Genomic DNA, 27,074 nt, shown 5'->3' with positions numbered 1-27,074 from the left:
CACCCACTCTGAGAACACTCAAGGCTTGCCCTGCATCCTGGAGATTGATTGGTAGTTTACCTCAAAAGAAGAGATGAGGAGTGGAGCCAAGAAATTGCCTCCTTTTTTCGTCTTTTTTGAACCAGAAAGGCATTTGTGTCTTGATAGAAATCGGTCTTAGGGAAAGTGCTGTGGCCTCGCCAACCAACTGGGGTTGTCCTCTGCACCGTCACTGTGCAAGGGCAAAGGAAACACAGTCCCCTTCCCTAGGTTATTTCCAAAGGGTGCGCTAATAAATCACCAAGATGGCTGTTCTCTGAGAAGCCAAGTGTGTGGGTTTGTGAGCTCGAGGAAATGAACCACTTACCAGGAGCACAGAGTGATGTCGGGGAGCCCCACAGTCCCCCCCCCCCAGGCTGACGTGTGTGTTTCCTTGGGATTTGAAGACTAGAGCAATGAGGTGTGCCCCCACTGGGAGGGTTGAGGGGCCTGTGGGGACACGGCATTGGTGTCCTGCTGGTAATGGCTCCACTTGTACATCAGAAATGACAGAAATGTCTTAGCTGTGTTCTCCATTTTTCTTGACTATGAAACAGGAAAAGCAAATTCATTTCACAGACTCTCAGACTCTAAAGCAGGATCACACATTCAAGATCACCTATTTACAAATAGGGATAAGGGGACCCGTGGGCAGAGGGTAGGTCAAGTAACTCGCATGGACACCTGGAGCAGCCCTGGGTCCACACCCTGCCTGCTTCATCACTGAAATCCCTACCATGGATCATAAAAAATTCAGAGGCATCTTTTGATGATAGGCCTATCATTGGCATTTAAAGAACACCAGACCCGTGTTGGGGGACAGTCTTGGGAAGCCGACTTCAAGGAGGACAATGAGGTCTTTAAGCACAAGGGCTCAGATGCCTTCAGACCCATGGTGGAGCCCCCGGTGCATGCAGCGTGGGCCCTAGGACAACTCCTTATAGATGGCATTTCTGAATAAGATTTCTTTTTCAATAAGTCCATTTGAAAACTTCTATTGTAGAAAGAAAGAACTCAGAGGTGCTGATAAGAATACAGTTTTTCATCATCAGAAACAATAGGGTCTGAAGTTGCATTTCTCTTTTTCTCTCTTAGCTTTAATGGACTCACTGCTTCTGTTAGGAAGAATTGGAGGCACCCGAGTGGGTGGGGAGTGGTCCCCAAAGCCCCTCCCATTGGGTTTTCTCCACCCAGCAGGGTCTGGGGCCGATGACTTCTCCAGCCCTCACATACACAGGTAGAGGACCAAGGCTGGGTTGCTCACAGCTAAAGGTTATTTTGCCTGGCTCCCAGCAGAGTGTTACTTAGTCTTCCATTTTCTTTACCATGAACGCCCCCACTCCCCACCCCCAGGCAGGCACAGGGACACAGCCCAGCCCCTGGACATGAAAAACAATGAACAAGTAACTGTGAAATTAAAACTGCCTGGGGAAAAGCCCCCTTTGGTTCGTTTTGTCTAAATCAACTCATTCTGGAAGCTTTCCCTCTCGTCCAGTGATTGTCGCCAGGGCTGATTTTCGTGGTGACACTGTCTGCTGTTTCCTTGGTGGCTCAGAGGGAAAGCCCTTAAGAGAGAAAGAAAAAAAATAATAATTAGGAAATCAAGCAGATTTATTATTACTGAAACGTTGCTCTTAGAAAGGTGACACTTTTTGGTGTTAAGTGATTTCGAAACTACTAAGTACCTGTACCTCTCTGTCCCTTTCAGAATGCTGGAAGATGACCTTAAGCTAAGTAGCGATGAAGAGGAGGGTGAACAGGTAAGATGTTCTTGTCTGTCGCCGTCCTGTGGGTGGGACAGGGCTGCCACTCACTAGCCGGCTCTGCAGGACGTGAGTTGAGTGGCAGAGATGGGATTGTGCTTCTCTAGAAGGTTCCATTGATCGTGAGCCTCTACGCAGTCGGGCAAGTCTGTTGAAATACCTTGGCCTTAATTCCCCTTAAAACTTTAATTCTGTGATGTCCTGTGACAGGGAGACCAGCAACGAGTATATTTTTACAAGGAAGCGGACCAGAATCAGGCTTCCCTGGGCAATCGAGCCGTTTTATCTGCCTTTCTCCCTTCCTCTCCCCACCCCCACCACCTTTTCTTTTCCTTTTTTTTTTCTTTTCTTTCTCTTTTGGCAAAGCTAACCCAACCTTCTAGAGATCAAACACGTGACCTTAAGCTCATCGGCATGCAGCAGGCAAGTTGTAACATTAAATATTGAGCAGCTTTATACAGATATTATTAACATTGAGAAGAAGCAAATGTGGAGGTGAGCTAAAATGATGAATAAAAAATGATCACGCGCAGTCCGGGCTGTTTGTCTTAAATGATAAATGTGCTTGAAATATTCTCCCTCGGTGTTGATTTATCAGCTTGAGACATCCGTCAGGGGGGTTATAAATACTCTTCTGATCAGTCAGTTAAGGTGAAAAAATATCCACTCAGCATTCATCACTTCTACCCTGCATTTCAGAAAACGCTGGTGTTGTAAAGCAAGTTTGAAAACACCGGAGCCAGATTTCCCTACACTTCTGTTTCCTTTTTCTCATCACCTGGATTGCGTGTTGTCAAGTTTGGATAAACAGGATGGGTGGAAAGACAATTCCAGGAGTTTTTTTTTTTTTTAATAAGTCATTTTTACATGCAATACCAAATACATATGCCATTGAATTGATTTTAATGTAGCAAAGTAGATGCAGAGGTACCGTGGAGTGCTGCATGGGTGATTCACTGTCTAGATAACAATACAGATAATGCAGAGAGAGCAAGCAAGAAGGAGGAGAAATGAGAGGAAAGGAAAGTTTCCAGGTGTCTGAGCAGAATGTGGCCCCGGGGTCACCGCTGTGGGGTCTTCTCCTTGCTCGGGGAAGCTGGGGCACCAGGGGTGTGAGAAGGGCTCTGTGAATCTGGAGATCAGTTTGGCAATCAGAGAACACCGCAGGGAGGGAAGGCTGGCAGGGGCAGGGAGGGCCACTGAAGGCTTTGCACTTGTGACAGATCAGTTCATTTATTTCAAGGTGTCTACACTAGGCAGTGAGACACCACAGCACTGCACTCTTAGCAGTTAGGTAACAGGTAATTTTGGTTTCTCATCTATCTGAATAAAAGCAGATGATTTGGGGGCTGGGGTCATGGCTCAGTAGTAGAGCTCTTGCCTGGCACCTGTGAGGCACTGGGTTCGATTCTCAGCACCACATAAAAACCAATGAATAAAATAAAGGTCCATCAACAACTAAAAAATACATATTTTTTTTAAAAAAAATAGCAGATTGTCTCATCTCTTTAAGGCTCAGATAAGCACAGTAGGGATTAAGTTCTGTCAAAAGCGTAAATTATGTATGTTTTGTATTAGAAAAAAAGATTCACAGACTATTGGATCTAGCAAACTTTTCTTAATTGGGAATAATTCTGGAGCCATCTCCAGGAAATATTTCCAATGAAAGCTCAATTTTAAAACACATGCATTATCAGTGATGTGCTTATACACTTTCTCTAAAACAGTAAGAAGCTTTTGGCTATTGCTTTCCAATCTCCAGCCACTGATAATCTTGTGCTGTGAATATGCAAGTCAGGTCCTTGATTCTTGCTTATTTGTTCCCTTCCTATTTTTGCAATGAAAGGAACTGACAGGATGAATTATTTGTCTGCAGTAATCCCTATCTCGTAATCAAGACCCCGGACGGTGGTTCTGTGTGTGTAGTTTAAGTTAATTCTTCAGCACTAATTCTATTAAGTTGTCCTACTTTGGCCTATAATTATTTCCTAGTCTAATCACAAAATTGTAATTCCCTACCTTTAAAAAAGACTAATGATATGGAGTGGGTTTTTTTCCTCTCTCTTTCTCCAAGACCAAAGTAAGATTTTCCCCTGAAATAATGCAGCCTGCATACTTATGCAGCACACACATGCACACTTCATTCCTCTGTCATGGAAGATGACTAAATGCTTACCGTAAGTGATTTTTTACAGGTGTAATCAGAATTTTTCCCCTACCCCAAAGTCTTTTGAAAACATACTGCTTACTTCCCTGCTCTGGTAAACATATATACAAAGATCCTTGACCTTTTCTTCCATGACTGCTGCTTGTCCTTGTGAATGTCAGTCCAGCTGACCTGTAATAACCGCTGTAATAAAGAGATTCCCACAAGAGCTCCAAGCGGCTACACCTGTTTGTCTTCCTGCAAAGATCTGGGGACTCCTGGTGTGTTTGGATGCTCCCATCTGACGCTGCCTCTTCCCCCAGTGCCCAGTGCTCTTGGAGATAAAGCAGACTGGGAATTGAAGCCATGTGGGCTTGGAAATGTTTAAAGCTTACAAATTTTATTTCCTTAATAGTTATACTGTTTCTTGGATTTCTAATGAGCTAATTAATCAGTTGTAATAATGTGTGCTCTTCAAGTAATTACTCTGTGTCATTTAAATTGTCATGTTTACAGGTCTAGAGTTATTTATAGCATTTCTTTATTATCCTTTTGATGCATACAGATCTGTAGTACTAGCCCATTTCATTCCTGGTACTTATCATTTATCTTTCTTCTTTTTTCCTTTTTCTGTTTTGGTCAGTCTTACTAGAGATTATCTATTTTTAAAATAGTTTTTTTGTTTCATTGATATTCTCTGTTTAGATAGATTTTTCAGTGTTTAATTTCAATGATTGATTATCTTTATTATTTCCCTCCTTTTTCCAGTTGATCCATTTCATTGGGAATGTTTAGATTTTATTTGTGTACATGTGTGTGGTGCTGGGGATTGAACACAGGGCCTCACATATGCTAGGCAAGGCCTCTACCAGTAAGCTATCTCCCTAGCCCTGAAACTTTGTGTTTTTTTTAACTTAATCTAATCTAAGCTTTGATTATTGATTTGAGACATCCTCTTTTATAATGTAAGCATTTAGTGCTGCACATTTTAGTCTCAGCACCATTGTGGCTTTATCCCACCAATGTTGACATGTTGTGTTTTTATTGCCATTTAGTTCAATGAAACAACTTCTCTGATGCGTGGGTCATTTCGAAGTGTGTTATTCAATGTGCAGCTGTTTATAGAGAGCTGCTTTAATCTTTTACTGATTTCTAGTTTGGTTCCATAATGGTCAGAGAACATACACTATATGACTTCAATTCACAAACTTGTTGAAGCTTTTTTATGATTCAAATTTGGCTTATATCAGTATGTTTTATGGGCACTTAGAAGAATGTGAACTCGGCTATTGTTGGGTGGAATGCTCTGTAAATATTAATTGCATCCTATTTAATGTTGTTGAGTTTGATGTTATTGAGTTCTTATGTTTTCTGACTTTTTGTCTAGTTACTCTATCAATTGTTCAGAATAGTGTTGAAGTCTCTGGCTTTATTTGTGGATTTATTTCTCCTTTCCATCCTATCAGTTTTTGCTTTACGTATTTTCCATCTCTGTTAGTTGGTGCATATAAATATATAGGATTCTATATTTTGATAAATTGACTCTTTTATCATTATGTAGTGTTCCACCCTACCTCTGGTCATTTCTCTTTGCTCTTTTTTTTTTTTTTTTTGGTTTCTGTATAGCTACTCCTTTTTTTGTTTGTTTTTGTTTTAATGATTGTATAGTGTGATTTTTCCATTCTTTTACTTTCAATCTGCCTATATTTTTATACTTGAAGTGAGTTTCTTATAGACAGCATGTGGTTAAGTCATATTTTCCTCAACTCTGCCAATTTCTCTTTTAATTGGAGCATTTAGACCATTTACATTTAATGTAGTTATAGATATGGTAAGGCTCAAGTCTGCCCCCTTTTTTTTGTATGTTCTTTATTTTTTCATTTTTTTTTTCTTTTTGCTATTTTTCTGTGGGTTTCCTGAACGTTTTGAGGAATTTGATTTCATCTTCTCTGTAACGTTTTTGTGTATATCTCTTTTGTGTCCTTATTTGGCGGCTTGTCTAGGTATCATATTATATAGACATAACTTAGATCAGTACCTGGTGCTGTCATTTCATGTTGGTCTCCCTCAATGTCCTGTAATTACCTCCATCTCAGATTTTATAATAGCAGATACCATGAGATCTAGTTTTCTATCTTCTCAACTTTGTGAGTGAAAAACTTGACCCTTATTCTGTATCTTATTCCTCCTTATCTCTCTAGAGCATACCATGGATGACTGGCTTCCACCAGGATAGATGAATCTTTCCAATACGGCATCCACACAACTGCTTTTATCTTCATACATCCTTACCCGTCTCCCCCCTGTACAAAAGGACACTGTCCTGCTCCTCCCCAAAGGCCATCCCATTTCCTCTCGTAATGTTATCTGGGGACTTGTTCTTGTGCTTTCTTACTTCCTACCTCCCCACCAGAACTGCCCCTCCGGAACCACCAGTGACCTCCATGGAGCCAAATGAATTGGGTTCTTCTCAGTGCCTACCCCTCTGGCTGTTTCTTCCCAGGATGCTTTGCTGGCTGCATGGTCTCCTCCCAGTGTTGAGTGTTAAAGCCTTGTAATATTTATTCCCGACTTCTCTGTTTCTACTCTTTCTTGGTGATCTCATTCCTTCCCATGACCTTCAATTTTTATGTACTGGAAATTTTTAAAGTTATAGTCTCAGCTCAGAATTCTCTCCTGAACCTCAGACTTCCTTGACTTTTCCACTGGAATGTCTCACAAGCGTTTCAAATCAGACAGAGCTTCTGGTCTTTGCCACCCCACTCTGTGCAGACATACAAATATGTTCCTCTTGAGATCATTCCTGTGTCTAACTAAAACTGGCATGGCCGGATGCCCAACGAGTCAAGCCTAGAAATCTAGGACCCATCTTGATGACTCCCTGTTTCTCACTCAAACATTCATTTAATCCTTAAAACCTCTAAATTCAGCCTCCAAAATTAAATATTAGTTTACTCACCTCTTTCCATCCTGGCTGGTCCAAACCAGTCTAATATAAACTACTATATTGCTGATCCCCACCCTCTATAATACAATCTTCCATCTCTTAAATGGGTGTCCCATTCCACCAGGGGTAAAACCCAGAGCTCATAGTGTGACTGACACTGCTCTGCAGGGTCTGGCTTTGTCCCCTTCTTGTTGAACTCATTCATAGCACTTCAGCCTCCTGAAAACCTTCTTTGGGCCCTTCAGCAAGCCAGGCTCAGGTGTTGCGGCCTCTACCGGCCTCTGCCTCCTCCATTTTTGCCTAACACCTACTCATCCTCAGTGTGACAGCTTCCTCAGCGAAATCTTGCCCTGATCTAAATCGACCCCTGGTTTGTCCTTCTCACCGTAACCTTGATCTTTATCCTAGCTCTCACATAATTTTGGTTAAATATTGTGTGGTTCTGTTTTTAAATGTCTCTCTCTACCAACTAAACTGGAAGTTTCCTGAGGGAAGAGATGGCGCTTGGCACAGCAGAGACGCTATATGTTGACGGATGTGTGAATAAGGGTTGTGTTATATGGGGCATATTTTCTGTTGTCGGGAGTCCAGTATCAAGGATGACCTCTGCCATTTCTTTATTTCGTTTACTGAACACTCTGATTTTTTTTCTAATTAGTCCTACATAAACATCAAAATTGTTGATAGAAGGCTGGGGCTGGGGCTTAGTGGTAGAGCACTTGCCTAGCCTGGGCGAGGCACTGGGTTCAATTCTCAGCACTGCATATAAATAAAGAAAGAAAGAAAAGAAAAGTCCATTGATGACTAAAAACAATTTTTTTGAAAAAAGTATTGACGGGCTGAGGATGTGGCTCAAGTGGTAGCGCACTGGCCTAGCATGCGTGAGGCACTGGGTTCGATTCTCAGCACCACATAAAAATAAAATAAAGATATTGTGTCCACCTAAAAATAAAAAATAAATATTAAAAAAAAGTATTGACAGAATTAACAAAAATATAAGAGCCAGGATCAGAAGCCAGCTGTAAATGAATGCACAAACAGCCGAGAGAAAAGCATCTGTCCAACCTCCAGGGCCTCCAGTGTCAGTAGCCACTTCTTTCACATGCTTGCGTCAAGCCATATGGAGGTTACACGTTTTGATAAGTTATGTCAAATGGGAACCTCCAGAACCAAGAAAGTGGGTGTCCCTTCCAAGGACGATGGAATTTTGGCTGTGGTCTCTACATCTGGGGCTGTGCCAATATTTACTTGGAAAGTTTGCAGATATGATTAAAATGGAACGGTCATCTCCTGGCTGCCCCCACAGGTCTTAACCTTGATGGGCTTCAAATTAGGAAGTAACCCAAAGAGGGGAGAACAAGTGTCCCTCCTTGGACAAATGAAGAGCATGTGAATCATGGAGCAGATTTGTTGTTCTTACGTTGGCCATTCCCAAGGCCGATGGTTCTGTAGAAGAATGGAAAGGAATTAGGAAGGCTTAGAACAAAATGATTCCTGAAGTCATTTGGCCTTAAAGGGAGTTTTTAATGGGGATTTGGAAGGGAGAGAGGAATTGTACTGCATGGCTTGCCTTTGGGTAGAAACCATGAGCTCTGCCTCTCTGGTGAAGGAAGGCTTGGGAGGTGGGACAGAGAGTATCTAGATGGAAGGGTTATGGCTGAGACCTGAGGAAAGGAGCGCATGATGAACACTTTCAGCCAGCAGCAGCCGAGACAGTGTCAATGGCAGACAGCGTTTCCGAGGTGACAAATACATAGCTCAGGAGAGGAAGGGAACAGGGATCCAAATTGAACGGCTCTCCACATGCCTACAGCTTCTGGTAATTACATTACCCGCACATACTGGGCAGTCTTTTCATTTTAATTATATAAATGCATTTTTCTCTTTTAAATGAGCATGGTTTATCCGCTTAGACTGACTATTTTAATTTTGCAGGCAACGATCTTTGGATATAATCTGTAGAGGGAAATTTCCCTGTTGGCCTAATTTGCTTCTTGCACAATGAAAGAAAGTTACCTTTTAATCCCCAATCAATATTTGTAGAGCACGCAATTAATTTAATAGATAGCTAGGTCATTAACATAAATCTGCAAGCTAAAGAGCCAATTATTTTCTTATTTATAATGCATAGAGTAATAATCACGTTTGTCAGGGAAAATCTAAAGTCTCGCTGCATCGAGATGTCAAGATTGTAGGTGAGGCTGCTCTGAGCCCAGAATTGCAGTTCTTACTCCATTTTGTAGCCTTTGGTTTCTGATGCCGTGGCACAAGAAATGTGCCCATCTCAATTCTCTGCTCTTTACCCCAGAGGTCATATCAGTTTGGGGTGTGCTAGCACATTAAAAGCAATCACCAGGGCTGGGGCTGGGGCTCAGTGGCAGAGCACTTGCCTAGCATGTGTGAGGCACAGGGTTCAATTCTCAGCACTGCATATAAATAAATAAAAAATAAAGGTCCATCAACAACTGAAAAAAATATTATTTTTATAAAAAGGCATCACCAACTATAAAGGGACCTCTTCATTGATCCCTTGTTCCTTTTTAATATGACAAATGCATAACAAAATGCAGAACTTTTCAAAAAGAACCTCTGACACCATTGATGGTGTATGTCCATCAGTGACCAAATGAATCCGCTGAATGAAATGCAGACATGGAATAAAAACGCAGGCAGTTTATGCGCCCAGCTCTGCATCCTTAGGTGCATTTTTCTTCTCAGGATCAGCTTGGTTGATGCTGAAGTTCTTGGCCTGTGAAAATTTATTACCCCCAGAGTCAATCTGCATTCAGGCAGCCAAGTCTGAATAAATAGAGTCATTGTGCTTGTCTGGGATTTGTGGCCAGAGTTCATCCAGTCAGCGTGACATTCACATCCCAGGAGATTCATCAAAGCCAACACCCTGGTATGTGCTCTTGAATCCTGCCAAAATTGTGTAGAATTATATAAACAGGAGTTGAAGCAATAATCAGGACCAGGTTTGTGGGGGCAAGGCTCCAAAATCAAGTTTCTCCTCCATGAAAAATGAACTGTATTGTTATTTGTAGCCAAACAAGAGCTAGACAGGTTTTAACATAAATCATTCTGAGAATAGTCTTAAATACCTAGTAAGCATCAAACGTCCATGCAAGATGCTGGCTTGCTGGTCTGGATGAATTACACATTAGTAATATTTGTTACAATAATTTAACCACAAAATACATAAGTAAATTTTCAATGCCTGGAAATGCCTTGCCTTAAAGGGCTATGCAAACATGTATATAGGATCTATACTAATCCTAATAGCGACATAAGGGGGAAAGTTGTTTAAGCTTGCTTTTATTTTTTAGTCTTGAATTGATTAACCTGAGCTAAATTACCCAATTTGATCACATTGATGAACTGGTTTCTTTTTTAATACAGAAATAAAACAACAACTATAGTTGAAGGCTACAGCTTATCAGGTCATTGTTGAATCTATGTGTGAAGTAACCATAAATAAAATTTTACTGTCACTAGAAGCAAGTGAAAATTTCCTTTATTACATCATGCTACTGTGTACAAACATTTGCAAAAAGCACAAGCATATTGTGGCTACACAGGAAAAAACAAATCCATAATTGCTTTTTTTTTCTTTTTCATGTTAATCAACTGCAATTTCCAAAATGGAAATGGTCAGCCAACTTAAATGTCACCAAGACAGAGAGAGGCACAAAAGCCTCCAACACTATTTGCTAAAATGTTTTTTTAAGCTATCTTCTTCGGGATCCAATTGATATTTATGCCAGTTGAGTTGTTGTGCAGCCCACCTGGGCCATGGGATGTACCTAATTTCAACCCAAGGACCCTCAGTGGAAATCTGCAAAATGAGAAAATCATATAAACATTTTAAAAGAGGATCCATTAAATTTGGGCAAACATAAAACACGCACCACAAAAAAATGGGGAATAGTGGCCTTTGTTGCAGAATTCATAGAAGGAGCTACATTTTTGAAACAAAGCCAAGTTCTTGTTCTGGGCAGATATCAACACCACCTGCCCAGACTCTCCGTTGAGGGAGTAGGCCAAGGGCCCCGCACGGACATGATGGCCTCACGCCTCCCCTGCACAGCTTCCGGCAGGGCTGCTGGTCGGCAGAAGAAGGGGATTCTGCATCCAGAGCACACTTCTGTTCAGCTCAGAGGAGTGGCCCTTTTGTCCCACGACTTCAATGTGTTTTGTCCTTCGATAGCTTATTTGGAATTGTCACAGTTCATGAGTAGTGGCTCCTTGGAATACATGGTATCACTCCTCCCCAGGCTAGGGTGGTGTCAGTAAAGAATTGACCTACACTTGTCCGGGTGTTTGGTACAGATTACCACTGGAAAGCTTCATTTTGATTCTTCTAAATTTTCTCCAAGTGGAGCTGGTTATCTCATGAATATAGCCTTTCTCAGGAGACTCTCTCGGCCTGTTACTTCGACATAATAAAAATATAGAGATATATTTATTATCTTTGGTCTTCCGGGCCCTTGGCACTTCTTAGTTCTATCCCAACCACATCTGCAGCCAACAGGCTGTGCTGAGTGAAACAAGACCATCTTTAAGAAGCAGATCAGACAGGTGCTGAAATGTCAGGCCACCAGATGTGGTCATCTTCAGGGTGTGGGTTAGCCAGACATCTCTCTTGGAGGTCTGATTCAGCAGTAGATCTCCAGGTACCTCTCCCTTCAACCTTGACTTCCAAGTCCAGAGCAGTTCAAAGAAAATTGTGCGATTATTATGATGCATTCCGTGCAAACCCTCTCCCAACCTGCAAAACTGTGTTTCACTTGACAGAAAGAAATTCTCATACAGCAACATGCTCAAAATTGGTTCTGAATTCTCTTTTATGACTGGTTTGCAAATTAAGAAAATCTTTTCTAGCCATTACAAACCTATTTTTACCTTCAAATATTACTATTTTGTCTGAGGAAAGAAAAGGTTTCGATAAAATGTAAAGCCAGACTTAGATTTGGGTTCTGCAAGCACAGGTTGTATTAAAAAAAAAAAAAAATACAAAACCACCAAAGCATTTACATCACTTTCATCTGGTCTTTGTACAAAAACAAAGTCACACCTGTGTTCCACAATGTGGGCCCTAGTTGCCTTCATCGTCATCCACCATCCACCATCCACCAAGGCCAGTGGAAAGTGACAGGGATGCCATCATACTGAGGTAGCAAAAGGACTTAAAAAAAAAAAAAAAACAGAAAGGCATTTGTCAAACAGAACAAAGTGGGGAATGAGTAACCCTGATATCACCTGTAGGACCAGAGACGAGTCCAAAATTGATCTCCTAAAAGCAGATAGTAGAATAATGGACACCAGAACCTGGCAGGAGGGGACGTAAGGTGGGAGATGGAGAAGAGATGACCAACAGATGCAGGTGCAGCTGAACAGGAGGAGTAACTTCTAATGTTCTAGAACACAGCAGGGTAGCTAGGAGAGACAACACTTAATTGCATATTTCAAAATTGCTGATAGAGAAGATTTTCAGTGGTCCCAACACTAAGACATAATAAATGTTTGAAGCAATAGAAACCCTTGTTGCCTGATCTCATCATTGTACATCGTACACATGTGTTGAAATATCACACTGTACCCCACAAATTGTGCACAGTTATTACGTCAATCAAATTTTCTAAATATCTCCTAAGATGAGAGTCCCTAATGGACCATCATCATTTTGGCCTTGCTCAAGGTCTGAGCTGCATTAAAATTGCCCTGCAAGATGCTTCAGATGACCAAAGCCTGAATGATCAGGCCACAGAGCCATGGTGGAGCCTGCAGGACCAAGCAGAGCCTGAATAACTAGCTTCCCGGGCTGGCTAAGAAGCTGCTGCCATCATCACGAGGCCCAGGCACCACGTTAAATCCTGCTAAGACTGGATCTGTTGGAAAAGACCTGTCAGGAGATTCTTTTTTTTTTATACCTTTATTTACTTAATTTATTTATATGTGATACTAAGGATCAAACCCAGTGCCTCACACATGCCAGGCAAGCGCTCTACCACTGAGCCCCAGCACCAGCCCCCATCAGGCAATGCTTAATAGAACTTGGCACTTATTACCTACGATTTGCTTTTCATTTCTTTGACTAAAAGTATATATCAGAGACTTCTAGGACATAGACTTGTCCATTCCAGTGAGACCTGGAGGCCAGGGGGCCATCCAGAAGGTAAATCAGCACCTGAGTGTCTCCCTCAGAGTTCAGATGCGCCTGCCACCCTCATGAGAGCCCCTCACACAATTCCTGGGCCAGCTGGGCAGGCACAGCTCTGCCTGCTGGGCCAGGCAAAGCCTCATGCTGTCCGCTCCTGCCCAGACCCAACCCAGGCGGGCTCTTCCTTCCATATGTAGTCCTGACCTGGTGGGCCTGGAAGTGGAAAGGACTCTTCCCCGGGAGTTTCTCTCCAGCTCCAGAATTAACAATATGCTCCTGCCTGTGACCCTCTGAGGACAACCTCAAACCCTCCCCTGCCCTGGCAGGCCCCTGAGAGATGACTCCTGCACTTCCTCCTCCTAGGAAGCTCTCCCTGGCATCTGTCAGCATCCACTCTGTGTCCCCAGTCCTCTGCTGAGACTGGCAGGACTCAGAATGCAGCTGGGCCCCTTGGCTTCCCACCCACAGCCACAGGGTGCACAGTGAGGCAGAGGCGTGGCCGGGCTCCCGAGGAGGCCCTCCCTGGTGGGATTCCATTCCCAACTGGCTTTTGCCCTCAAGAGAATAGATGAAAAGTCTGTCTGCATGTGGTGACAACTTTTAGTCCCTTCTCTTTTCAGGTGGTTGATCTTTCCTGGTTATTTGATGGGATTTCTAAGGGAAAAGTTTTAAGACAATTGCATTTCTTTTTTATTACCTTATTTTTTGGTGCATGTTATTTATACAGAGTAGCAGGTTTCTTTCACTGTGGCATAGGTACACACGCACATGATATAATCTATCGATTTCACTCCCCGGTATCTCCCCCGCTGCCTCCCCTGGCCCCTTCCCCTACACCAGTGCCCTCTTCTGCTTTCATGAGATCTTTCTTTCTTTCTTTCTTTCTTTCTTCCTTCCTTTCTTTCTTTCTTTCTTCCTTTCTTCCTTTCTTCCTTTCTTTCCTTTCTTTCCTTTCTTCCCTTTAGCTTCCACATATAAGAAAAAAACATATGGCTCTTTGTCTACGTATGGCTTATTTTACCTAACATGATGCTCTCCATTTTTCTGCAACTGGCATGATTTTGCTATGTCTGCCTAGGACTCCATTGTGTGCATTACCACACTGCGAGCCACCAGGGCCATTCTGAGATAGTTTGTTTTCCTGTTTGCTGGAACATGCTGTGAGATTTAGATCGGATCACATATCTTTACTGGTGAGGGCTTTACCTCTTGCTTGCTGTTCTTGTTCAAGTTCAGACTTGCATTTATTAATTGATCTCACTGCCTAATATCCTTCCACATGTACGATCACATTTTAAGTTTCATTAGCTTCACTTTTATGCCACTGGTTTTCATTTGAGTCTAGTTGATGGGTCTCTTATGCGTCCATTCATTGTGGTTCAACCCATTTAGTAACATTTGCAAGACAGAGGAAAAATCTTACTCCTCTTTGTTTTTTGTTTTTTTTTTTTCCCTCAGTAATTATAGGTATTTTGCATCTTCAGATACCTAGAAATGCTGTTTAGGAAGCATTTTGTTCAATAGTCTTTGACCTCAACCTGTTCTCTACAGGAGTCAGGCAGTCAGGGATGACAATATCACTTATCATCTAAATAACAACTTTTTTTTTTTTTTGATGGTACTGGAGAGAGAACCCAGGAGCACTTAAACACTGAGCCACATCCCCACTCCTTTTTATCTTAAGACAGGGTCTTGCTAAGTTGCTGAGACTGGCTTTGAACTTGCACTCCTCCTGCCTCAGCCTCTCAAGCCTCTGGGATTACAGGTGTGCACCAGTGCACCCTAAAATAAGAATATTTTTGAGGGTGAATGGGGATAAAAACTAGATAGAAGTCAGAAACAGGTGGGGGAAATCTGGCTTTTTTGATTGCCCTGGGCTGACTATGTAGTTGCTCTCATAAAGACTACTCTCTGCAAACATTAGTAGCTGTTTATACAAACCATATTGAGTAAGAACACAATGAGAAGGCAGAATTTCAGGCGCTGAAGAACTTGTCAATAAAGAAAGAAACCAGCTGAACGGGGTCAGCAGGGGGCAGCTCACTTAGGTTCTTGGTGACTTGATAAGTCAAGCCAACACTTGCACAATTTTCTGGCTCTTTCCAACTGTTCCTCCCTCTATTTACATTCAGCGAATACGTGAGGTCCAGTCCACCCTTTTATTAAGCATTGCTTGAACTCTCAGCATTCTCTACTCTTCTTCCCGTGAACTGAGTCTGCGATGTAGGTTAGCCCTGGTCCTCTGGGGGGACCTGTCAACTGCTTTGGAAAGATTTTTGTTTTGGTCCCAAGTTCCTAATAAGATCACTGAAGGGAGAGATCCTAGTTCATGCTTCCTCCACCAGAGAGAGCTTCTTCCCCACTGTTGACACGCAGGACGGGGATAACAAAGACTATTATTTGCCACTATCTCTCCTCTATAGGTTGATTGGTTGGAATATAGTTTTTTTCATAACTGTATATTCTTTCTCTGTTTTACCTTCATTAAAAACTCACCTCTGAAGAAAGCTTGACCAGCTCCCTGCATTGTTTAAATCTGTTGATGGCTTCTAGGAATCTGATAATTTATTGAGCACTTATTATGCCCTCTGGGGAAGACTGCTTAGGGCTTGGAGCTGCCTAGGGAGCATTATCTCATAAGTTGGCTCCTGTCACCAACTCATGTGGTCACCTTATCTGGGGTCAGATCGTCGGTGAAGATGTTAACATGTCTGATCTTCTGAGAGGGGTCGACAGAGGCATCCTTGCTTTTGTTGAGCATCGCCCGGACATGCTCCCTCACTGGGGATACTAACTGTGACATCACTTTGCCATCCTCTCTCCCAATGCCTGTGCCTCTGCCAGGCCTTGGAGGCGATTTCCATTACAGTCAGGAGAAAGAGAGAGTGTAGGGACAATTTGAACAGTTGACCCAGGGGCTGTCCCCGGCCCACCATGACTCACATCAGACTCCTTTCAGCAGTGGGGGCTCCATAAGTGCCTGGGAGATGTAAGGCATTGAGGACCCAGAAAACAATGTCCCCAGGTGTGATGCTCTTGACATGCTGAGCTCCTCAAATAAAAAGAAACGAGAGGCCCGGAAGCCTGAGAATCCAGGGCTCCATGCATCACCTTCCCTGGGTTCCTCCCCAAGTGCAGGGAGCGGCTGTCTTTGAAGTTCTCTTATCTGACAGAAGGAACTTCTCCCAAAAGAAATGCAACTGTCCTATCACCTGGTTATTGAAGAGGTGCCAAAAAACACACGCTGGAATTGGGCCCGGTGGTGCAAGCCTATAATTCCAGCAGCTCAGGAGGCCGAGGCAGGAGGATTGTAAGTTGGAAGCCAGCCTCAGCAACTTAGCAAGACCCTACCTCAAAATAAAGAAAATAAAAAGGGCTGGGGATGTGACTCAGTGGTTAAGTGCCCCTGGGTTCAACCCCTGGTACAAAAACACAAAACCTCTAAGCAAAAAAATAAAAACAAACAAAAAAAAAAAACATACATTGGAGAAAAGACAGTCTCTTTAACAAATGGTGCTGGGAAAACTGGATTTCCATGTGTAGAAGAATAAAACTAGATCCCCTGTCTTCCCACACAAAAGTCAACTCAAGATGGATCAAAGATCTAGGCATAAGACCAGGAACTTTGCAACTGTTAGAAGAGAACACGAGGGAAGCACTCCAACATATAGGCACAGGCAACAGTTTCCTCAGTAGAACTCCTAGAGCTTGGGAATCAATAAGAGGGCCATCCCAGGTGGCCCACTGTCTATGAAGGTTTTTTAAGACGGTATAAAAGCTCTGTGCACAGAGGAGAAACTGAACTTCAGATTTTGAACGTTAATCTTTTCCCAGACTAATTCTCTGTGGTCCCATCCTCTCTCAGGATGCTGGACAGCACAGTAGCATGAGTCACGGCTCCTATGCAGTCACTAGGGGAAACATCCAGGACTCTAGGACTCTTCAGTACCCTGTACCACTAAGCAACCATGGTCCTTAGGTCAGGTGTATGAAATGCATGGTTTTTGGGGTGGTGGTACTGGGGATTGAGCTCAGGGGCACGTGACCACTGAGCCACATCCCCGGCCCTATTTTATTTGTATTTAGAGAGAGAGAGTCTCACTGAGTTGCTTAGCACCTCGCTGACTTTGAACTCGCGATCCTCCTGCCTCAGCCTCCTGGAGTCCCTGGGATGACAGGCATGTGCCACTGTGCCCAGCTGAAAGGCACTTTTGACTTAGGATATTTTCAACTTCAGACATAACCCCAAGGTCAATTGAGGAGCATCTGGAAGTTGAATGGGGCCTGGAGACACCATCCCATCACAGGTGAACCAGGATTCAAATCACCACTGCAGAGGTTCTCTTGACAGTCCTTCATTGTCAAGAATGAGCCTGGTACTGTCGATAGGAAAAGTGGAAGTTCCCCACATCTGCCATTGGTAAAAAGACACATTCCAACCAGTTGAATCCTAACTCTTCTTTTAGAGCAGTCACGAAACGTAGCTCCAGAAACTTCAAACCGTTTTATCATTTTTATGTTTTTTTTTTACTTAGTTGGCATTTAATAGCTTTAATCTCATGTTTCCAGCTACCTCCTCTCCCTCTGCACTGAACATCCCATAGGCAGTTTGAACTTTACAATTCAAAAGTAACTCCACCATTGCCCCCTGCTCCATTTCTACTAGCCCCACCCAGCTCCATTAGCATTCTCCATCTGTACCAGGAGCTCCAGCCGGAAAGCTGGGGCTCATTCCTGATGCCTTCCCCAGCCTGCCATGTCCAATCAGTTCCCTCCACTAAACCTGCATAAGGTAACATGAGCTCTCTCCATCTACAAAGCTATCATGTAGATCTCTTGCCCAGATCACTGCCATAACCTCAGACTTGGCCATTCACCACAAAGAAGCCAGAGTGGTATTTGAAAAATGTAGTCCATATCATCTCACTCCCTACGTTTTTTTAATGATCGAGTCATAGGAAGTTGCATAGGATATACAAGCATGCTTTACCCAGCTCCCCCTATCCTAAACCCTTTCATGACTCCTGTTGTCCTGTAGATAATATCCACTATCCTGCATTTGACCTCCAAAAGTCCTTAAAACTTTTTTACATACTGATGTGAATCTGCAATATGTATACGGGGTAAAAATGGGAGTTCATAATCTGCTTGAATCAAATGTATGAAATATGATATGTCAAGAGCTTTGTAATGTTTTGAACAACTAATAATAAAAAAAAAGTCCTTAAAACTGTCCCCACAGCTTGCTGAGCGGCACCACAGTGACCTCTCACAATTCTGCACCTGAGCCAGGGTCTCCTAATACTGCTTCCAGCTTCTGCTAACCAGAACCCTTCCTTTTTCACCCACCTCCATTTCTCTAGTCCCATTAACCCTTTTTAGCTTCCAAATCTCAGCCTTGTTATTCCTTCCAAAGTGGGCCTTCCTCAACCATTGATTCCTCCAGCATTCAGGATCTTAGCATCCTGACTCTTTCCGCCTGAACCTTTGTAATCTATGCTATTTGTGTCTGTCCCGCCCCCCAACTTTTCACATTTGCTCCACCTCTAGACTTTATGTGCAGTATGATCAGGGCTTTGTCTGTTTGGGCTGTCACCACCAAGCCCACTGCCTGCACATAGTAGGTAGTTCAGACTGAATTTTATAGCTGTCCAGGTGTTAGTGCTATTTCCATCAGGAAAGAAGTCAGGCCAGGCGCAGTGGCCCACTTCTGTAATCCCAGCAGCTGGGGAGGCTGAGGCAAGAGGATCACAAGTTCAAAGCCAGCCTCAGCAATTTAGCAAGGCCTTAAGCAACTCAGCCAGATCCTGTCTCTAAATTAAAAACCCAAAAGAGGGTTGTGGAAGCAGTTCAGTGTTCAAGCCTCTAGGTTCAATCCCCCGTACTAAAAAGAAAGAAAGAAGTCAGGTCACTCTGGAAAGTCTCTGAATTTCAGCCTCTTTCTTTGTTTTCCTCCCCACTCCAATATCCATGAACTTGTTCTGTGCTCAACCCAGTTACAACAAGGCCATTTAATTTCCTCTTTGATTTGCCTTCCGTAACAGATTGTGACTTGTAATTCATTGAGCACACATGGAATCCTGAATATCTACTGATTACGTCCCCGAGCACCAAACTCATGGTAATAAGGACAGAGAAAAGATGTTATCTGTTGAGGAGAGCCTAGAAAATGACTGTTTTTGGCAGAAAACTTGTTTTGTCTCATAGACTTGATCTTCACAGTCATACATGAATGAGTAATGAACTCGGGGTAGATCGTGAAGTATTCTCTTAACCCTCTCAACCAGATTTGCTGAGGACTGAATAAAAAGAAAGTTACAAGAAGAGATGATGAAAGATTTCAAAAGAAAAAATACGGTTGCTGTAACATACAACTCTTGAAGGAATGAAATTGGGCAATTCATCTAGTTTACAATCAGTAGTTTTTCTGGCTTTAATCATGAGTCACCTAAGTAATTTTCTTCTTGGCTTTTTAATTTCAATGTTTATTTCTTATATTATTTTCCAACAGTAAATAAAAATTGAGGGCAAAAGCTGAAGGTTCTTTTTTAACGAGAAGGAGCTAGAAAAAAAGATCTTGGCTTTGGTATATAGCATACAGTTTTAATCTAATGTTAGCAGCTTTGTTTTTTCCCTCTCAAGGAATGGTTTAAAACATTTTACGTATGCTCATCTCCTTTCTTAATGGGTGATGAGCTGTCCTCAGTAAAGTTTTTAATGATGTAGAATAACTGGCAATTAAGTAGCACACTGAAAATAGGGCATTAAAAATAGCGATGCTGGCAATCGATGGCGCTAAGTACCACCGTGGTGAGACAGATGAGAGGGGAGAAACTCCCAGACGTCAGTGCTCAGTGACTGGTGGGAGGCCAGGTCTCTACGCCCAGAAGGACCTGCTGGTCCCAGCAGGCATCATGCAGGTCTGCTAAAGGAAAGCAGCCCTTGCTGCAGGCTTCCAGCCCAGCTTGTGTTCCACAATGGCCAACATGGGTCCTGCAGAGTTGTTCTCAGCTGTTACCACCACCCCCAGGTGGTGCATTGATTCATAGGCACCTCCAGAGGTGGTGGGGTGCAGAGTTTCTTATTTTTTGTTTGGTTAGCTTTTGCTTTTTCAATCACTTTCTAACAGGTACACATCAACATGTGGTACTTCCCTAACCTAAAAGTCAGTGGGGAGAGTTTTAGGAGGAGGAGCAGACAGTCAAAAACTTGCCAGCCCTGGTCTATTTCCGTGGCTAGGGGAACATTCAGGGGCCTTGCTGGAGGCTTCTACTGAACTTGTAGTCACATCTCTTAAGATTTCTCTTCTTCCAAGAAAAGCCCACCTCCTGTGCCTCCAGTGGAGATAATGTTAAGAGATCCTGCTAACAATACATTCCACCTTTCTTTGGGGGAGTTGGAATACTTCTTGTGTATTTAGCCCAGCAGTCAGAAGTAGAGAGTTTTAAGTTTTGGTTGTTTGTTGTTTTTTTCCCAAGCATCCCAGCCAAAAGTGAAAGCTGTCTTGCTGAGCAAGAAGACAGCCCTCTAGGGGCTGGGATTGTGGCTCAGCGGTAGAGCACTCGCCTGCCTGGCACAGGCGGGACCCGGGTTCGATCCTCAGCACCACATAAAAATAAAGGCATTGTGTTGTGTCCATCTACACCTAAAAAAGTAAATATTTAAAAAAGAAGAAGAAGTAGAGAGCCCTTTAGCAGACAACCCTGCGAACAGTGATGACCACCTGTCATCTGCTGGGTGCTTTCGGGGCACGTGCTGCTATGCTGGCCTTGGGGGAGCTCAGGCCAGGAGTTGGAGCAAGGCAGGAATAGGGTCCTCTGAGATGGTGTACCCAGCTCCTTGGCTTCTTCTTTCTCTCTTTCCCTTGCCTCAGGTGTCCTCATCAAGATCTGTGCATGACTCCATTACTTCAAAGTCATGCTGTGATCCTGGCATGCCAGGACACCGGGGCCTTAGTTGATTGGGATCAAGGGAACCCATTGATCCTTCCATTGTCCGGAGTAGTCTGGATGTTGCCTGGCGGGCTCCTGCATCCCACCCGGAGAAGGCAAAGGCAGACTGCAGTCACAGGTGGGCTGAGTCACTGGTTGTGAGGCCACGCTCAAGACCCATAATAAATGAGTGGTGAGACCTGTCCTGGAATTTGAGACTCAACCCCCAGTCCACACGTTTGCTGTTCCTCTTAATTTCTTCTCAGTTCCTTTGGACAGTCCACAAAGCTCCCGCTTCCTGTGCCTTCCTTTCAGATCTTTCTTGTGTTCCCACTTTGCTGTAGACCCCTTTGTCTTTTTTTTTTTTTTTTGTCTTTTTTTTTGTACTAGGGATTGAGCCCAGGGGCGCTTTACCACTGAGCTACAAAACCCAGCTCTTTTTGTTTGTTTGATTTTTAAGCAGTTTATCTCTAAATTACCAAGGCTGGCCTTGCATTTGCAATCAGCCTCCCGAGTTGACCCGATTGCAAACCCCTTTGTCATTTTTAAGGGGACAGTTCTTCAGGGTAGAAGGCACCTTCCTGATCTTTATAGGCCTGTGGCATCCCTGGCCCCAGACGCTAAATGCTAGTAGTGACCCCTCTTGAAAGTAGCATTCTCAGTTCTGGACACCCCAGGGTTGAGTAAGGGGTGTCCCAGCGGAGACCCAACGGTGGAGGCTGGGCAGCCCCTTCCTCTCCAGTCTAGCCCAGTGCTATCCACCTCTCTTCTCCTCCATCTAAAAGTCTGCTCAGGTCTCAGTGGGACCAGTTCCCTGGTGGACTCAGGTATCTAATGAGTGCCCCTCTGAGTACCTGCTAGCTGTTCCAGGCACTGTTTGAGGAGCTGCGTGTCCCACGGTCACTAGTTTCCACTCCTATCTGCCCTTTCCCGACCCTGCTCCACCATAATCTTTTATTTTCGTGTTGTGTCAGAAGTGTGTCCACGGCACCCTTCGGCCTTTACCCTGATGTCCCGCCCAGGGAGCGAGCTTCTCCAAGACAATGGCCCTTTCTATTTTTGTTTGTGTCCCTCCTGGAGCTCAGTATGGTCATCTCCACATAGGAATTCAGCAAATGCTCCACTAGTGGACTAATCCAAGGACACGGAGCTACCACCCAGGATATGCTTGTTGTGTGCAACAGGAAGAAGGATTCTGCCACATCGTTCTTCTAATCTAAAGAGTCTGTCTGTCTTGTCTGCTCTCTGACTGTGATGGGGGAGCAGCATGGGCTGTATCAGGTGTCCCTGGTAACCAGTGACCTGGACATGTGTGCCAGGCAAGGAGGAATGGCCTGTGTGCTCGCTCCTGACCACCTGTGCACCCCGAGGAGGTCTCAGCCTTTGGTCCATTGCTTACATGGCTTCCAAATTGTGGGGTTTTTGACCCACTTCTTTCCTTGCCCTGGTAGTGCCCTGAGGTGGAAGACGAATGAATGAGAACTAGAGTCGGCAAGAAGAAAAAGAAAGTGCACACACAACTGGGAGTGTCTCGATAGAAAAATGGAAGTCTTTTTTATTATTTTATTTGTTTACTATGGAAGATTTCAACACACACACATACATCCTATCACTTTAATAAATGAAAAATAAAAAATAATACATTTTCTGTATAAAATGGAAATTGTATTCTTTCACATAAAAAAAATAGCCAGGAAACTATCATGCTAAGTGAAATAAGCCAATCCCAAAAAAACAGAGGATGAATGAATGTTCTCCCTGATATGGGGATGCTGACTCACGATAAGGAGGGGCGGGAATAGAAGTTCATTGGATTACACAAAAGGGAATGAAGGGAAGCGACGGGGGCTGGGAATAGGAAAGACAGTAGACTGGATCAGAACTTTCCTAGTTCATATATGAATACACAACCAGCGTAACTCCACATCATGTGCAACCACAAGAATGGGAAGTTATACTCCATGTATGTATAACATGTCAAAATACACTCTACTGTCCTGTAGATCTAAAAAGATTTTTTTTTAAAGAAACTGAAAAAAAAAGGAGATTTAAAAGGTAGCCAGAATCACATACTGACTCCACAGTGGGCTCATCACCTGAGTCCAACAGCTATCTACCTGGGACCATCTTGCTTCATGAATATGCCACCAATTTTCCCCTCCTCCCACTATATTGTTTTATAGCAGATCTCAACATCATATCATATTATTGATAAGTACTTCAGTGTAAATATCTAAAAAAAAAGATCTTTCAAAATTTGTCGCAATATCATTACTATATCTGAAAAAAAAATTAGTAGTTTTTTTAGATTTCCAGTCAGCCCTCCATTTTTACAACTGGAGAGATGTTTTCAATAGATTTGAAAAATGAGTCAAAAATTACACCTTCTTTGGGAAAAATGCTACAGATCAAACAGAGCTTTTTTTCTTACAGGGAAGGGGAATAAAGCAATGGGAAAATGGCTTCAGGGAGTAAGAACAAAATAGTTCTGCTCTTTGCCAGGTCAGGTGTCTGGCGCCTCCCCAAGCTCGCCCCCTGGTGGCAGATGCGCATTGCCAAGGCCTCCGTTAACGCTTCAAGAATGTTCCTTTCGTAACAGGACAGGGCTTTCTAAGTAGTTTAAAATTTGGCCACATGACAAAAATGTGTGTAACAGAGGTTTTTTTTAAGTGTTGATCAAGCACATAATTTAAAAGTCAGAATATTAAATAAACATCTCTGCCCTTTCTTCCAGCAGGCAACCCAGAGAACAGCTCTCCGCGCTCTGCCTGACAGGTACATTTTGTCATTTTTATGAACTATAAATTGCTTTATGAAACATCGAGCCCTATTTATTGTGGCATATAATTCATAATCGGATTTTGTCCCTAAAGTATCTGTGAACTGGGATGTTAAACATTTTGCATGCCTCGATCTGTCATGCATGTGTGGAGTTTATTACTGCAAAAATCGCCTCGTTGTATTTCACATAAAGTATGAAGAATCCCTCGTTGTGCAATGAAACAAGAGAGAAGAAACTTAGGGGGGAAGACCTGAATGGCGCTGTAAATCCTGAACTTTGGAATTGGTTGGGATCCGAGCTCATTTTTCAGCAATAAGTACTTCATTTATCGTGAGGTGTTTTCTTCACTCTTTCCATATCATCTCACGGGGAGGGATCTGTCTCTGGATGAGTCTTTCTTAAAGGACTTTGTGCACCGCTCATGGTCCTGCACACCAGACTTCTCTCTCTACTGCCTCTTGTTTCTCCTGACCTTTGTTATTGAATGAGATGCATATAAATCTCATCAAAAGACACAAACTGCGGTTGACATCCTGGTTTGCCTAAAAGGCTGCAAAGAGGTGGTCAAACAGGAATATGTAAATTGCTTTCTAGATTAAGATCAACCTCTTTGGGAGTTTGATTTTGGTTTTGATTCCTAAGGGGTGTGTGGGTGTGTATGTGGGTGTGGGTGTGGGTGTGGGTGTGTGTGGTGAAGATCAGGCCCACTGTGTCTCCACAAGGGAAGTACATGCAGTGCTAGACACAGTGGGAGGAGATGTCCCCTTCCCCTGGCCCCCAGCCTTGTCCAGAGAGCCTTCACCCCTCCCTCCCTTTCTCCGGAGCTCCTTTTATGTGGAATGAGCAATCACTGACTGTGGGAGTCGGGTCAGTTCAGTGCCTCTTCACGGTAAAACCTGTCACTTAGAAGAACCACCTGGTGCACATGGGTGAGAGCTTTTCTTTCCTCTCGGGTGGCAGGCTGAACCTGAGCGTGTTTATTTCAGGTGAAAAGCCTTCCCCATGACAACCACACAAGCCCACCTGTTCCAAGAGTGACAGGCACGTGGTCTTCTGGAATTGCTTTTGGGATTTTTCACAAAAGCTGATGACGGAGCCTTGGAGTCTGTGGGTAGGGAGGAAGAGAGACACTGGATCAAAACTCATTTAGGGAATGACACAAGAATTCTCTTCCTAGACATATGTCTTGTTTCCTTTTGACTTCTCTTTGTAAGTCAGCAGTTCCTTCGATGAAATTCACTGGGAAGCAAGGCAAAGCCCCTCGTTTATGATGTGGTATCGTTGCTAACAAGCACGAGGTTTCTTTGGGGGAGGCAATAAAAAATGTTAAAAGATTAGATTTTTCACAACCCCGTTAATATACTAAAAAAAATTGAATTTCACCCTCTAGATAAGTGAAATTTACACTCAAAATGCCATTATGAACAGGGCTCTAGGGTCAATAGCCAGGCTCACACCTGTAATCCCAATGGCTCCAGAGGCTGAGGTAGGAGGATCGCAAGTTCAAAGCCAGCCTCCGCAACTTAGCAAGGCCTGAGCAACTTAGCAAGATTGTGTCTCAAAAGAAAAAAAAAATGCCATTATGAACTTTGGTAGAAGGAACCAAAAATTATTTTACGAAAATAAAGACATGGTTGCAAATATAAAGACGGTTTCTCAGAAGCTACATTCAAAAGCTTCTTCCCAAATGATACATGACTTCATGGTGGGTAGGAAATGTGGGTGTGTTTTAATGATGAGCAATGTATTCCCTTTGAGTTTTTCTGATATTCTCACTTGAACCTCTTGCCAAACCTGTTACCTGCACAGAAACAGAGGCTCCATGGTCACTACTCTTCTCAATTTCTCTAACTTCATATATAATAAGGTGTATTTTCACTGCTGTTCAGAATTGGGGAACGTGGCTCATTTCAGATGAATTGGCTTTGCCTGCTCTTCTAATCCTGCAGCTGGGTGAGGCTGTCTTCTCTGTGTTTATTCTGTTTTCTGCTAATCCAGGGCTATGGAAGTAACTTCCATAGCAGATAGCATTTATAGTCATTTGAAGAAACAATTCAAACTCTTTCTCAAAATAATAACTCAAAAACACCTAATTTTTTAAATTAAATATTGAATTAATTGGATTCATATTTTCTAGTTTTTTAAATAAAGAACATTAATTTAACAAGTAACAGATGTCATTTTCTGCCATGTTACTTACTCTTTCAAATAAACCAGTATTTTCTGGAAAGCTGATCAGTGTGACCTGGGGTCAGGCCCCTGTGTGACTTGCCCCATATTCTGCCTGCCAGAGGAACCCCATTGAAGGAGCGGAACTGAGTCAAGGCCCCCCAAGCCTGGGATTCCCGGGCCCTCGTGTCTCGGGCTGCTTAGAGCTGGTATTCACCTATTGAATGTTCATTTACATAAGCTCTTCTGGTTTCCTTAAATATTATTGTTTTCAGCCTATTATCACCTCTTTCTTAAAATTCCGTAAAGATTTGGCAGTACTTTTATATTTATCCTAGAAAAAGAAAGCACTTTTCAGACCTCAAACTGTGTTTTGTGAGTGCTGTGATTCTACGATCAGGCAGGAAAGCCCATGATTGGCTCTTGCCAGGCCACCAAGGGTTCCTCGTCCACCCCAGAGCCTCAGGGTCCTGCACATCTGCTCCATTCACCCTCAACCTTGACTCCCCATGAACACAGAGATGTTTACACAAGGTGTATAAGATGCGCATCTTGGGAATGAACTAGGATCTGGTCAACTGGGTGGGCGGAGGCCGGGAGCTGGCCTAGTGGGAAGGCAGCTGTAGCCTTCCCGCCGTAGACAGCTGCAGGGAAGGGAAAGAGTTGCATTTCCCATTCCCTCCTTCAGGGCTGATGAGACTGTCATCCCTCTGGGATTAGAGAATGTGCAGATGTCCTCTGAAAGCTGATAGTGTCTGTCTTTTCATTCCTCCAAAGATTCTTGGTTGATTTTGTAAAAAGACATTCTAGCACACGTCCGATATCTGGTAGTTCAGACTGTGTGCTTTCTTAAATTATATTTATTTTTAAACTGATAGATGAAAGCATGAAAATGCTAGGTATATATGGAGTGCTTTGTGATATGTCAATACGCACATACGTTGTGATGTTTAAATCAAGCTAAGCATATCTATCTCCTCAAACATTTGTCATTTATTTATGTTGAAAACATTCAAGATCCTTCCACGTTTTTTGAAGTCTGCAGTACATTATTGCTTCTGAGGTCACCCTTCTGTGCAGTTCTTTTTCCTTATACCGCCTTGATCAATAGTAGACTATATGGATTAATCAATAATCGATATATACTCTCAAAAAAAT

At 43.1% G+C, this 27,074-nt stretch overlaps 1 protein-coding gene across 3 annotated transcripts in view; it reads left to right on the top strand.

Annotated features, from left to right (window-relative positions):
• The window catches only part of Aff3 (ALF transcription elongation factor 3), a 534,054-nt gene that overhangs the window by 420,733 nt on the left and 86,247 nt on the right, over nt 1-27,074 (top strand). For 2 of the 3 annotated variants that reach the window (XM_046440319.2, XM_058578304.1), the window contains 2 exons: nt 1,727-1,778; nt 23,700-23,740. In XM_046440319.2, the coding sequence (XP_046296275.1) occupies nt 1,727-1,778; nt 23,700-23,740 (93 nt within the window). The remainder of the gene's footprint in view (nt 1-1,726; nt 1,779-23,699; nt 23,741-27,074) is intronic. The other variant, XM_058578305.1, reaches the window with a different exon arrangement.

This window comes from Marmota monax, unplaced genomic scaffold, assembly GCF_021218885.2.
Source record: "Marmota monax isolate L192 unplaced genomic scaffold, Marmota_monax_Labrador192_F-V1.1 WCK01_AAM20220418_F8-fsc00210, whole genome shotgun sequence".
Lineage (NCBI taxonomy): Eukaryota > Metazoa > Chordata > Mammalia > Rodentia > Sciuridae > Marmota > Marmota monax.
This window is presented reverse-complemented; position numbering and strand designations above follow the sequence as displayed.